Genomic DNA, 15398 nt, shown 5'->3' with positions numbered 1-15398 from the left:
TGACAGGACATACTGTAATAAGCTGATTTAAGCTAATTCACAAACTCAAGACTTCAAGGCCATCATGGATATAAAACGTTTTTTGAAAACAACGAAAAGATGGAGGGAACATACCAAAGCTTGGAGTTATTTCAGATGGGCTACAACAAGGTAGGCAAAATTGGCTGGTGTTAAAGTGCACACAATGTTTAAAGCCATACACAACGGTAAATTGGAACAAAACTAAAGGTAACTTTAGCCTTTATAGGGCTGTATAAAGTTGTCCAAATTAATAGGTCGTAATTAGGCGTTGTTGTTGTAAAGATATTGCATGTAGATGTACTATATAGGCTACTAAATTTTTAGTTGACCAATGCACGAACAAAACCGGGAAACGGACAAACATTATCAAGGCTTTGAATGTTTCCATCTGTGCACAGGGTGTCTATAGATCGGTGTGCATAGCATTCATTCCTGCAGGCCTGTGGCCATGCATGCACCCTTAAAATAGCATCTGAATTTGCGCCACTGACTTTAGACCAGGAGGTTCCTGGTCTGTGGCGGAATTGTTTTCTGAAACTGCAAAATATCAACAGGGACCATTTGCGCTGGAACACGCCCCCTCTTTTCGCTGAAACGCCCCTGTGGGCGCACATGTACCTGTGGAGGAAAAATTCCAATATGGGCTGAGTGCAAAATAGGAAAGACAAAAGCGCGAGTATACAAAGTCAATTGCAAGATAGAGCCCATAGCCTGTTTAATCACAGTTTCATTATCACAATCTATTTTAACAATGGTAGGGTTTTGTCATATTTTACTGACATGTCCCTGCTGATTACAGATTTTATAAATATAAAAAAGAAAAATATATATGCCATTAGAAAGGTCATCAGTTGCAACACATTTTGTCTATGATGTCAATTCAGAATTGAGTTCATAAGGTCATGGGATTGGAAATTGTCAGCAGTCACCTAGAGATGGAGACCATGAGATCTACCTTTTACAGAGGGAGGCTAGGTATATCTTAAATGTAAGGCTAATACATGTGCAATGGCATGAATGAAGATATGTCTCTGACTTGTTACATGTAAAACACACACACACACACACACACACACACACACACTGGTCTACAGCTGGCAACAGGTCTCTGATCACAAATCACAGTGGCATTAGATCAGTGGGAATACCATACACACACGCACACACACACTGTTTGATGTGGTTTGAAATCGATCTGGTCTACCATTGCAGCTGGTAAATTAGTCTGCAAAATAACTTCATTGTTATTGACTTTTTATTTGAATTTAGTAAGCTCACATCTAATTTCACAGATCTCGTCTTTTTTTTTCTCCCAGTGAGCTTACAAGGGTATTGTTATCCATAAAGGAGAGCCAAAGTTAAAGCGCCAATTCTGTGTCAGGACAGTAATATGAGAAGTGCATGTGCTATGCTAGTGGTTTAGCTGCAAGTATTAGCTGTGTTGAAGTGCTGATTTATTTTTCTCAGGGGTCACTTTTGTTCAAGGGTTCGCTCAAGGGTTACTTATGTAGCCTACACTATGTACATCGGTTCAGGACGTATGTGTCAAGAGTTCAGTCAGTGTCAATATTTCAAAAGCTCAAGGGGCAGTTGTGGCGGCAAAATAAACAGGTGAAAGGGAATAAAAATGATAATGATAATAAGAAAACTGAAAAAGAACAATAGTGTGCTGGCTTCACAATGCTGTGCACTTTTTTTAAAGTTATTGTGCTGTCAATATCTTATACAACACCAGATAGCGGAATCTAAGACAACGAAATATGTAGCAGGGTAGGCTATTCGGAAAAACAGATATTTCCCCTCCTTCCTCTTTAAAAATAATTCCGTTCACACCGATGCTAAAAACAGCTGAGGAATGGTGCCGCAAACCCCTCGAGCAAACAGGTGACCAATCAGAGATTTCATATAAACGAGGGATGTCACAATGCAAAAATGCTTTTTTCCCTTTATGAAAGTGAAACTGGAGTTTTCCCACATATCCAATTTGGCCAGAGTTTTCAGAAATAATCGTTTTCAGTGATACAACTTTCGTCTTTGTGTAAATCTAAGGCCAAACCGCATGGAAATAATATGCCTTTTTCCTATGTGTAAACAGGATCTTAGAAGCCATCTGTCTAGCTTTTAGCCAGAAACATCAACCGAAGCATGCTAAGATGACGCGATAGATGAGGCACCGTTGCTTACCTGTCCATCTTTACCAAGCCTAATTTGATTGGTCCAAACAGCTCTGGTTCGGGCACAGGTACCGTATAGCAATTGGAAAAGCTCTCTACTGGAACATGTTATTGCAGTACATGTGGTGTACACTACACTGGTTATCTAAGTATATAAGTATATATACTCTTTTGATCCCGTGAGGGAAATTTGGTCTCTGCATTTATCCCGATCTGTGAATTAGTGAAACACACTAAGGACACAGTGAACACACAGTGAGGTGAAGCACACACTAATCTCGGCGCAGTGAGCTGCCTGCAACAACAGCGGCGCTTGGGGAGCAGTGAGGGGTTAGGTGCCTTGCTCAAGGGCACTTCAGCCGTGTTTACTGGTCGGGGTTCGAACCGGCAAGTCTGAAGCGCTAACCAGGTGGCCACGGCTGCCCATCTGGCTCCTATAGTCAGCACAGGTCCGATCTGGGCCCATGGGCCCATACGATTACGGCCATCTCTGATCCGTAATGGGCTGCAGTCAGCACTGGTAGGGCTAGGGATCCTAAAGTAGCCACTTCAGAAGGCCACTCCTTCAGTGACATTCCGTTTATTATAATGGGATCTCCTCCCCTCTGTGTCAGAGCTGAGAGAGCTGCTAGTGCTAGCTGCTGTTGAGAGAGCTGAGAGTGTTCGGAGGTAAAGAAAGCCCAGCCCAGCAGCCCTTTGCCTTTGACTCTGACCATCACCATGTTCAAAAGCGTCTTCAAGTGTGTCATATTGAGCTTGCAGCTGCCTAAATGTGCAGCTGTTACTTCCTTTGCAGTTCCTTAAACACTTTGAGCGTTTGAAACAGCACTTTTAGCAAGCACATTTGAACCTAGCATTGCCTAGCAGGCATGTAGGCCTACACTTAAATGTCTCGGGAAACAAAATTCAGTTTACTGCTAATGGCTTCAGAGTTACAATATCTAATGTAGCTGAATAAAGTTGATTAGAGATTGGTTAGCTCTTTGAACAGTTCTAAAGTCATTTACACAAGTGTTCCTATAAGCCTGCATCCTTGACATCCAACATGAAATTGAATAACTTGATCCAGGAGTGCAGAATTCAGGTGTTAATTTAATGCAGATTACGCCTAAATATCACGGTTTCCTATGTGTTATTAAAAGTGCTTGTAGAACTCAATAATGTAACCATTTTGGATTTCACTAAAAGGTTTAACATTTTAGTGTCAGATAAGTTCAAGCATAGTTGTGATGGAAATGTGATGCCAGCACTAATATCAAGCTTTATGGTCAGTAACGATTAGCCCATAATTACCTGTTTGGAAGTTTGGCCCAATTGGGTCTGGCAGCAATTACATTAACTCTGTTCCATTTTATTCAAACACCTTTGGAATATGATCTTGTTGTCTGCCACTGATTTTTAAAATCATTTGGATGGATTTGTTTGATCATCTGTAGTTAATACTCTGATAACTGGGCAAACTCAGCAAACTGTCATTTATTTTTAGCAGAGTTTAAGATCTATGATAATGAATTAACCTGCCTGTTGATTTTAACCCTGATGACTGCTGGCATTTTTATTTGTATCACACAGATTCGGTGTGTAGGTGTGCTAAGTTTCAGAACTTTTTTACCATGTTGCTTTATATGCTGTTATAGACTCCAGTGACAGAAGAGGAAAGAAAATGCATAAGAATCAGGGCTTGAAAACGAAATTATTTTTCAAACGTTCCGTTCCGAACGGTTCAGATAGGCCTATGTTTAACGTTTTCGTTCTTGCATGCGTTCCGCCACCAACATATCGGTCCTGAACCGGTTCGGAACGCAAAATATTGTTCGTTCTTAAAGTTCCGGCAGTGTTTGGCGGGCCTATCAAGTGTATTTTTGTGGACTTTACCTTAGAATAGACGTAGGCTACTCATTATTTCCCCTTGATTTAGCCTATACCGTAGCTATGGCCAAAAATAATAAATCACAGGCGGCATCCAAAAACATTCAGATGGGCTATCCATCCCATAGCCTACAGACTTACTGTAGGCCTAACCTATGCCTATAAATAATTTCTTGTCAAAAATATTTCTGGATATGTGCTAAACTCCTTACCTGGTTGTAGCCTTTTGGAGTTTTATCCATATGGAGATCTTCAAAGGCTTGCGCTATAATTCCAACCCTGTTTATAAACGAACCTGTCTGTTGCTGACAATGCCTATCTCAAATTTCCTGTTTAACTCTTCTAGGCTACATAGAATAGGCTATAATTGCGCAAACATTTCAAATCCCGACTTTAAAACGACAAGGCGTGGACAGGCAAAATAGGCTATTACGCATAGGCTACAAACAATTTCCAAATCAGTTTCAGTAGCCTACGCCAGTGTTTCTCAAACTTTTACAGACCAAGGACCACTTAACCATTAGAAAAAACCTCACGGACCACATAGCTAATAGACACAATAGGCCTACTCACTGAACCCACCTTGCTTATTGTCTTTGCACCTTGCTTATTGTGTCAGAGGATTCATATGATTTAAATTGGCATAGCTTACATAGGCAGTATTGCAGAACTTTGGATTTACATACAAGTTGGTTCAATATTGCAAACAACGCATCTATATTATTTTTTACAACAGCTCGCGGACCACCAGTGGTCCCCGGACCACACTTTGAGAAACACAGGCCTACGCTACGAGCTGGCCTAAGATCCGAAGTGGCAGACGGATAGGTTACACTACAACAGCAAGACAAAATATACCCATTTGGACCAAAGGTCCATTTATTCGTTTTTTTTATTTCAAACTGCAGAAATCAAATTATTAAGCTGTTATATAGAGAACGAAAAAAAAAAAACGTTATTAACCGGTTTTGTGGATTTCAGAATAACGTTTCTGTTCCGGAACAGTTGAAGACCATTTTGTTTTCGTTTCCGTTTCCGCTCCTCGTAAAATTCCGTAAAATTCCGTTCGTTTTCGGTTTTCGTTTTCGTTCCTTGAACCGGTTCGGAGCCCTGATAAGAATATAAAAGTAAGATTGATATATGAAAAGAAAGAAACACAATGGGTTCCTAGGCTACTTGACTGTTTGGCCCACAATAAGAAAATGTACTGCCACAATTAGGTGCGTAAGCAGCAGTACTGCTTGTCCCTTACCATCATTGCTGCTTGGTCCCCAAACAGAGAAGGTAGAAATACAATGATTATCTACTTAGGTCTTTAATATGCCCCCAGTTATTGGTGGCAATTTTGACCAAGTTATTACAATATTGGAAACGTATTACATTATTGGAGTCTGGAAAACAAAAAAGGGTAACACTTTATTTTAATGTGTCGCTGTTACAGTGTACTTACCTAATTAGGTACAGTGGTACAACCTGTGTAACAACATGTACTATCAGGTACTATCATTGTACTTGCATAATGTATTTGTGGGTACCTACATATAGTTGTTACATTGTAATACTGAGTGCTTTTACAAAACTTTGCCAATTTGCCTAAATTTTCATCAGAGGCAAAGAGCTGACCTGAGACCTGCTGGATGGGGTAAATCGGGTCATGATCGATTTGATATACAAAGCATGCTTAGCTCCAGTCAAGGCCTCATTGTCTTCAGTGTACATGTAACAGCTGTGCTGCTACAACCTTGTTACTCTTTGATACAGTGGAATAAACTGGAACAGGTCTTGTCTTGGAACAGGTCTACTAATTCACATGTACTGTGTGGTGTAACAGCAGACACGTTTCAACACATCAATTACAGGATGCATAACATCATTGACAGGATGTATATATGTAGATGTAAATACTTAACTGGTACACTTTATTTTAATGGGTTTATGCCACTGTATCAAAGAGCAATAAGTGTGTACCAACACAGTTGATATATGTACTATGTAGTGAATTAGTAGACCTGTTCCAAGACATCGAAGACATAACATACATGTCATATGTACATGTAAGTAATTAACTGGTACACTTAATAGGTTTATTCCACTGTATCAAAGAGTAACAAGGTTGTAGCAGCACAGCTGTTACATGTACACTGAAGACAATGAGGCCTTGACTGGAGCTAAGAATGCTTTGTATATCAAATCTATCATGACCAGATTTACCCCATCCAGCAGGTCTCAGGTCAGCTCTTTGCCTCTGATGAAAATTTAGGCAAATTGGCAAAGTTTTGTAAAAGCACTCAGTATTACAATGTAACAACTACTGTATATGTAGGTACCCACAAATACATAATGCAAGTACAATGATAGTACCTGATAGTACATGTTGTTACACAGGTTGTACCACTGTACCTAATTAGATAGGTACACTGTAACAGCGACACATTAAAATAAAGTGTTACCCAAAAAAGATTAAACCCAATAATGTAATAACCTCCCATTACTGTAATAAAGATTATAACTATTAGCATTATCATTATTATTATAATTGCATTATTGGGAGGTTAATACATCAGGTCTTATTACATTTTTGATGGGGTTAAGAGGAGATTATTACATTATTGGGAGTTATTACATTATTAGGTTCTACAGGGCTAAATGACTAAATGCACCATCCAAATGTTGTTCTTTCACTTTCCCAACTCAAAAGAAAGTCTGTTTTATGGCTTCTTAGCAGAAACACACTATAATAATCACATTTTGATTAGCCATATACGCAGTACATCATTTTGCTATATAACTGGCCATAAATTGCCTCTCAAAGGCATGGATTATTTTCCAATGTCTTCTGACTATGGCAACTATTAATTTTTTTCATGTGACGTATTCTAGACTGCAATAATGTGATAATTTTCCAATGTTATAATAACTTGGTCAAAGTTGCCACCAATAACTGGGGGCCAATTAAAGACCTAAGTAGATAAGACTACAGCAACTATTCATTTAAGACTGGGGGTGTAAGGTGACTGGCTTATATGGTTTATGCACACAGATGTCTCACAAGTGGTTTCAATCAAGTGTGGACACCTGCTGCCACTAGCCTCTAACACAGTGCAGACCATGCTACATCTAGCTAACTATGCTTTTCATTCTGCTTTATAGCAGCACAGGCAAATGGTAACCAATGACAATAGTATGCTAAAAGATGAATTCATATTAGATTTCTATACAAATATTCAGTATAATGGTATGACCCAAAAATGCAAGATCTCTAATGTTTATGTATAATATTGTGCTTAACGGGAAATTGATGTGCGGATGAAAATGATGGCGGCCCTGCATCCAAGTCATCGGTGCCTTCGCAGAGTGAGACCCAGGTGTAGGGAAAGGTGAGAGGGGCAACTAATGGAAGATCCCCTCACCCACACACACACATCCCCACACACACACACACACATCCCCAAGCACACACACCATGTATGCCGCCTCTTCAAATGGCATGAAAACAGCACCCAGGCCAGCTGGGTCAAACATGGTCTGTCTGACTGCATGGTGTTTGCGATGTTTTAGTGGTTGAGGATCTGTGAGTGTGGGAGTATTTTTGGGCACGTAGTACTTACCTACAGTGAGCTGTCCAGTCAGCTGCCCAATGTTATTACGTGCATTGACCGTCACGTTCCTGTCTGATTGCATGATAAGTGGACTGTCCTGTGATTTGAAGACAGAGAGAGAGAGAAAGGAAACACAAGAAACAACAAAAGAAGGATTTAGAGATTTAGAGAGATTTAGTGTGTATGGATGTGTGGAAACAGAAAAGTTCACCAGAGAGGATCCAACACATGAAAGAGTTGAAACTCTTGAAAGATGAGAAACAGCATGTGAGAGGACAGGAAAAGGATGACACAGAGAGGAGGAGGAAACAAGGCAAAGACAAGACAGATTCAGTGTGTAATGAAATTACCAATTATAAAGCAATATTAGCTGTGTGTGTGTGTGTGTGTGTGTGTCTGTGTGTGCATGAGCACACACACTGAATATGTATAATTTTCTATCTGCTTTTTTTTTCTATATCAGAGTGCTGCAAATGTGAGTGTCTGACTTAAGTTATTGCTATGACTAAGCATTTATGCACCCTACAAAATATGCACAACTTCTGGGGAAAGTGTGCTTCTAGGCCATGCTCTCTCTCACACAGTCATTCACTTACTCACAGGCACAGAGAGAGAGAGAGAGAGAGAGAGAGAGTCCCTGCTGGGTATCTAGCACACACTGTTCTCCACATTGCCTGCCCAGATGCATACTAACAAGCCTCCTGCCAATGTGCCGTTCAGCATAGATTATTTATCTATACGTCTGCATCTCTGCATCTCTGTCTGTGTGTCTGTGTTTCTGACTGCCCAGTGTAAAATTGTCCAGTAAGTGAAATCCTCATTGATGAGAAAGTGATATTACTTTGTAGTAACATTGTAACTAATCTGTAATAAAGTTTTATTTTGTGTAAGTGATAGAGTAAAGATTCTCTTGCATTATCACAGTGTTAATCTTATTCATTGTGCCTGCATTGTATCTGATGATGTATTTTTTAGCAGAAGCCAAAGAACTACAAGATAAATAACTCCTAATGTTGAATGGGATACAAAATGTGGTTGTCCCAAATATGGACAAAATCCATGTACCAGCTTGACAGATCCAAATGTGTGCCCAAAGACAAATTTGTACATTGAGTCATAAACACACACAAACACACACACACACACACACAAATAAATGCAGAAGTGTATAGTACGTTCAGGCATCTGTCCAGGCCTTTAGGGGGATGTTATTGAGAGGGCTGCCAGGTGTCGGGGTTGCTTCCTAAGGGCCTTGACTACTCCGCTCCTCCTCTCCCCCCTCCCCACTTGTTTACTCAGCAAAACTAATATTAGGCCCTTTCTGATGATGTCACCACAAACGCACGGCTACAAGACCAAGGTTGGAAGGGAGAGAGGAGAGGAGAGCACTGATCAAAGAGACAAACTTAAAATTCTCTGGGGTGTCTGATCTCACATTGACTACACAACTCACGCTGCCTTTTTCCCCTTGGCTCACATCGAGACAATTAGCTCCAACGTGATTGGTCCACTGGCTGTCTTGAGCCTTTGATTGACAGGCGAGTCTTTGCTAATTCAATTCTGAATGACCGCTTTCATCTGAAATTGGCGACTTGAAGCATCTGTCGATAGGTTACCTCCCCCTTGAAGAGCTCAATTTTCATGCAGTGAGACAGACGGGGTACATTCAGTCCACTAAGCAAACTTGAGATGAAAGCACATCACCATGAGACTTTTGGAGATCAGAGTGCTGAGATCAGTTCCTTTGGATGAATACATTTCCTCTCCTTTCCTTAATTTAATATGCCGCTGCAATGGCACGATGAAGATAGTTCCATAAAGCTGAAATTGACTGAAATTAAGTCAAATTATTTACTTCTCCCTGCCACCCTTGAGACACACCCTATCAAACGTTGAGGACTTTGCTGAAGGCCGGCAAATGGCACATGAGCTTGAGCCTGGCCTTGGCGTGGTGTACATGCCAGTCACGTCACCGCTATGCCACAGAGGCTCAACAGTTATGTGAATGACACTGACCCACCACGTCCCTGCAGCTACAAATCAATGGCGCATGAGAGCCGAGTATGGCCGCTGTCACTTCCAGTGGAGTGCTGTAATTGAAATCAGTCAGCCCCATGGACACATCATGAGCTGAACATGCAGTGCATAGAGTGGACAGGTGCCTGGAATAGGCTGATCAGTGAAGAGTGAACGTCCCTGAAGAGACTGGTGAGAACATGTCATGTGTGTGCTTGGGGCAGATTGTGCGTGTGTGTGTGTGTGTGTGTAAGTGTGTGTGTAAGTGTGTGTGTGTAAGTGTGTGTGTGTGTGCTTGTGCATGTGTGTGTGTGTGTGTGTGTGTGTGTGTGTGTGTGTGTGTGTGTGTGTGTGTATGTCTCTTTGTGTGTGTGTGTGTGTCTGTGTGTGTGTGTGTGTGTGACAGAGGTGGTTGGCAGCTTATTTTTAGAAGTGTGATGGCATGAATCGATCCCTTGCTCTTGTCTTGCCTCTGTCATACCCCGGCAGGGTGAGGTGGCAAGTACTCGCCTGTCTTTGTGCCGTTTTGGCCATAACTTTAAATAATTAATTTGGAGACTTGTCACTCTTCTGTCAGACTTTAATGCCAGAGCAGCCAATTACCTTGGACTCAAAATGGCTTTCAGAGCCTTACACCTCCTCCCTACCTCTTCTCCAACCACCTCTCACTGCTCATCTCAAGTCAAGGTCAACAAGCACTCTACAACTGTCATCTGTATGGATAGGTGGGTGTATTAGAGATTGACTTGAGGTTAAAAGGGGTCCACTGTCTACATACGGGTAGGCCTACATGTATTTCAATGTCATCACAAGTACATGTTAATGCTGCTGTATGTCCATTTATTATTAATACAACCACATTCTCCACTGAAAGAGTTAAGTACAGTGATTGGATTCCACGTGGCATTCATGTCCATGGCCTAACATTTCAGGGGGTTCATGCATTGGGCTTTCTAAAGCATCTCGAGACTATTTCTATTGTTTATATATTGCTGTTAGCTAAGCTGTGGCTGGTCATTCCTAAGTTTGAGCTCATCACTGTTTGTGTTCATTTCTGTTGAAGGAGCTCCTGTTAGTGAGAGGTGCGTGTGTGTGTGTGTGTGTGTGTGTGGGGGGGGGGGGGGGGGGGGGGGAGTATTGCTAGCTCTTAATACAGAGCGCAGAAACAGGAGTCTCTCTCTCCAGCCCGACACCTGCTCTTCATTATCCCTTGTTTCATTGTTTTCTCTTGCTTATTACAGCGTGCCAAAGCCTTAATAAAGAACACCTGCCAGTGCCTAATTTTAGCAGCCCAGGGCTCTCCTCTCCAGCCACATTTCCAAACCAGCTAGGGCCTTTGTTCTGTTCACACTAATCACTGATATTCTCTCAGTTTCTGAATAACTATTATTTGTGTTTGAACACAGCGTGGGTGTATTTGTGTGTGTGTGTGTGTGTGTGTGTCTGTGTGTGTTTTTTTGCTTGATCATGGAGACACATATGTATGGTGCTCTTTCCATGGTTGTAATTAAGCAGAAGGAGGCCAGGATGTCACCTGGGCCTGGATTCAAAACCCTTTTCACATCACTTTTCATTTGCCACCCCCATTGTGATTACAAAGGGGCGACACCAATAGATGCAAATCACACCCATTCTGGGCCTCTGGGAACTGATCAGTTTTGCAATTTGCACCAATCACAGCTCATGGGACCGAAGATTGTCCAGCTGAGCCAATAGAACTGGCTCCTCTCGGATGTCATAACAACCAGTCAGTAAATGTCACTAATTCACAATGGTAACGTCACGTCACTCTGCCAGACACACCCCTTTTCTGAGTAAAGCAAGTGACTGAATTCAGTAGGACCTACTTAGGCAGAGAAAAAGCCTTTAAAATTTAAATCTGTAAACTAAGCAACACGATTAAATATAATATGTGGTTTATATAAGAATTATCTTTGTGTCAGAGGGACATAGTATAAAAATAAAACTGTTGTCTATATACAGTTGACAGTTTGCAGTAAGCTAGACACAAAAAAATGGCCTATGTTTTTTACACCCAAATTCACCTATATGTGGATTTACATATCATACGTAAGATCAGATAGTCAGTTATATTACACTGAAGATGTCTAGCTTGCTAGTTAGCAAGCTGACAGTCTTGCAGTGAAGCGAATGCTAAATGCTAGCTATCATCCGTAAAAGCCCACAACATCAGGATATTGCAGCAGAATTTGTCTGGCAATGTACATATTTTGAACATTACTCAGTTATGCAAATCTGATGCACTTTGGAACCAAGTGTTTGGGGTAACTGCTAGCTGTCTTTCACATTAATTCTTTTCTACTTTGTTTTAGCTGAAAAAGGGGTGTTGGCGACATAGTAATGGCTAAATTCCCAGATACTGCTCTAATGAATGGGTGATACAAGATCTTCTCTTCCCTGAAGTCAATCAAATGGCTGTGGCAACAACCAACATTTTTTCATATATTTAAGTACAATAACAAAGAAAATCTCTGTTCACACCGTCACGTTCCAACAGCTTGGAGAATTAGGCAGACACTTTCAGCATCAGAGCCTGTTATTATCATAAAAGTCACGTCCTGGCTAAGCAAATGAAGGCCCCTAAGCCCCTTCCTAATGCATACGTCAATCTGCCAATAGATTCAGGAACTTTGATGGAGAAGCATACAGGAGATGCTGTTTTAAAGCAGAATTTAATTAGCAGATTAATAAGTAGTAGAGGGGGCGGGGTGGATGAATGTGTGTGTGTGTTTGGGGGGGGGCCTTCTGTGGGTTGAGCTTATCAGTAGTTCAGTTCTGCCAGCTTCACAAGCAATGCTAATGTAGAGAGGGAAGAAGCAGGGCCTTGCATGGAGGGCTCTGATGATTCAAGCATGTCTGCTCCTGACAGGAAAGCAGTGAAAAAAGAACCATGTGCAAATACAAGATAAATGAAACAACAACAACAATAGCAACAACATCCTCTGGTCCATTCAGCCCACTTCCTTTAATGGAGTCAATCAGGAAGGGTGCCAATAATGATATTCACCAGTCACACTGGGACTACCTTCTCTTGGCTCTCTACACCTGAAGGAATGCAGACACTCATATAGGATGTACAATCAGGAACAATGATCTGAGATACGGTTTGTTCCAGTAAAGATTTTCTCAGTTTAATTCTGGATTCTTCAGAACTCTTGGCAAACAATAGCCTGGTATAACATGAAGGAACTTTGCATTAACTTTGAAATCACTGGTACATTCTAACCATAGCTTCACTTCCATAGACTGTATATATACAGTCTATGTTCACTTCAATTCAATGCATCACATTGATCATTTGTATCATTGATCAGGAGTTGCTACTACCATTTACCACTGGCAGTTTCAATTTCGTAACTATCGTCATCCCCTCTGATCGCTGATTGGTACGCCATTCTGGTGGCTGAGGGGTAACGTCAGTGCATTGAGAGTAGCCAGACTAGTATCTCTGGGAAATAAAGTGAGCTGAGATACAGTGCAGGCAGACAGGGCCAGGCTAGGCAAACGGAACACTCAGAACTCTTCACCAATGGAAATTCACAGCCCACAGTTTCATCAAGGGAAATCATTTCATTTTTAACTCTGAGTGTCGTTCATATATCTAGCATCAAGTATTGAAGATAGTAGGCTACCGTAATATGGCTGATACATTTTATTAAAACTGTTTTTCTCACTTTCTTCCAAAAGGATGAAATACAAGATAGGGCACAGGTGATTCTTTAGGGTCATATTGTAAAAATAAGTTAAATGAAGAACTGATGACCTTCAAATTAATTTAGATGTTCAATCATTAAAAAAACAAAAAATCTGGCAGCAATTCAACTTTCCAAATGTTTGTCAAGAACGTCTGAGGCTATATTATGAATAAGACACTACGAATCCCATTAAGCCCACAGGCAGCGGATACAGCAAAGTCAACTTCATTCAGTCATAGGAGTACAGTGCTTGGTAAATAGTGGCTACATGGTGTTACGTTTATTTATCGGCTCTAGCACTTCCATGCAATTAAAAACTTTTCAAACTTCATGTTATTGTGCTAGATAAACAAGTAATTGGGCTCAGAGATAGATGTTTAAGCCTTCCCAAACAAAGAGAGCGATCATAGCAGATAGTAAGACTGATTTCCTATTCAATACTGAGAATGACTGCATTTTATCATGAAGTTCAAACATTTCCTGGTGCTGCTCACTTACAAAAAGGCACGCAAACAAGCACACACACTAAACGCAGCATCAAACATCACACAAAAAGAATGCTATCGCTTTCTCTCTCTTTCTCTCTCTCTCACACACACTCACACAAGCACACACAGCACACACACTAAACGCAGCATCAAACATCACACAAAAAGAATGCTATCGCTTTCTCTTTCTCTTTCTCTCTCTCTCTCTCTCACACACACATACTGTATACACACACGCATTCAAACATACACAAGCACATGTATTAACATGCACAAAACAAACACACAGCCATGCAAAAAAAAAATAGAGAAAACACACATGCACACATAAACACACAAACATAGACACGGACACACACACACACACACACACACACACACACACACACACACAAAACAAACAAAAAAGCAAATAAAATCAATATAGTGTTTTGAGGACAGGCGAAGTAACTGGTGGGTTGTGTTTTTTCTGGCTGGCACTCTTGGCCGTGGGGAGTGTGCAGTGGGGAGTGTGCAGTGGGGAGTGGCTGCTGCCTGTGCCTGGACCCATCTGCCAAGCGGCGCAGAAATAGGAGTCCCACGAGGGAGGAACCATGCCGGCGCTGACCCACACAACATCTGTACCGCCACTGAAGGAAGGTGTAAATAGAAACACAAACACTACTTTCTCTCTCTCTCTCGCTCTCTCTCTCTCTCCTTAATGTGTGAGTGTGTAGATCTCATTCTCTCTTTCTCTTTATCTCCTTGTCTCCGCAACATTATCTCATTTTTTTTTCCTTCGCTCACTATTTACCTCTTTCTTGTCTCTCCGGTCTCAGTTTTATCTGCTGCACTTCTCACACACACACACATGCGTGCGCGCACACACACACACACACACACAAAACAACACACACACACACACACGCACTGAACCAGGATGTGGAGACAGAGGTTTCACTTCCAAATGTCTGCTTGGTCTCACGTTTACATGCAGCTCTTTTACCAGGGAAAGGAGGTTGTCTGTCAGTGTGACATGTCGAATGGCACAGGATGGATTTCTGAAAGGACTGAATAACTGTCCCTGGGTCCCACTTGGTGACCTTTCATATAGAGCGCAAGAGGACAATAGAGTCAAGCACAGACCTCAAGAGTCCAGCAACAATGGAGTGGCCAAATGTGCCGCTTTGACGCATAAAGCTTGAACGGTGGTCAGAAAACTGGGTTAGTCTGACTGTCTGTGGCTCCAGAGGGATATATACATAAGTTCTCTGAAGGAGAATACAGGACGATAACCCTTTACAGCGTCATTGCATCCTGGACCTGGCCAAATTGGTCACTTAAGAGTTTTTATTTGGTTACTTGGTCACTTCAGAAAGGGGACTCGTCCATTGCGTGCACCCTTATGTGGACCATTGGTGTTGCATGCCAGTGAATGGCATCCAATCCTGACTGACTTGCATAGCATAACTATGCATAACATTGTTAGCTGTTTAATAACGTCAAACTGAGTTTATGTTAGCCTCTTATCCCACT

At 41.4% G+C, this 15398-nt stretch overlaps 1 protein-coding gene across 2 annotated transcripts in view; it reads right to left on the bottom strand.

Annotated features, from left to right (window-relative positions):
- LOC121724500 (zeta-sarcoglycan) overlaps window positions 1–15398 on the bottom strand; it is a 228376-nt gene that overhangs the window by 52785 nt on the left and 160193 nt on the right. For both annotated transcript variants that reach the window (XM_042111102.1, XM_042111109.1), the window contains exon 4: window positions 7673–7760. In XM_042111102.1, coding sequence (XP_041967036.1) covers window positions 7673–7760 — 88 coding nt within the window. The remainder of the gene's footprint in view (window positions 1–7672; window positions 7761–15398) is intronic.

This window comes from Alosa sapidissima, chromosome 1 (genome assembly GCF_018492685.1).
Source record: "Alosa sapidissima isolate fAloSap1 chromosome 1, fAloSap1.pri, whole genome shotgun sequence".
Classification (NCBI taxonomy): Eukaryota; Metazoa; Chordata; class Actinopteri; order Clupeiformes; family Clupeidae; genus Alosa; species Alosa sapidissima.
This window is presented reverse-complemented; position numbering and strand designations above follow the sequence as displayed.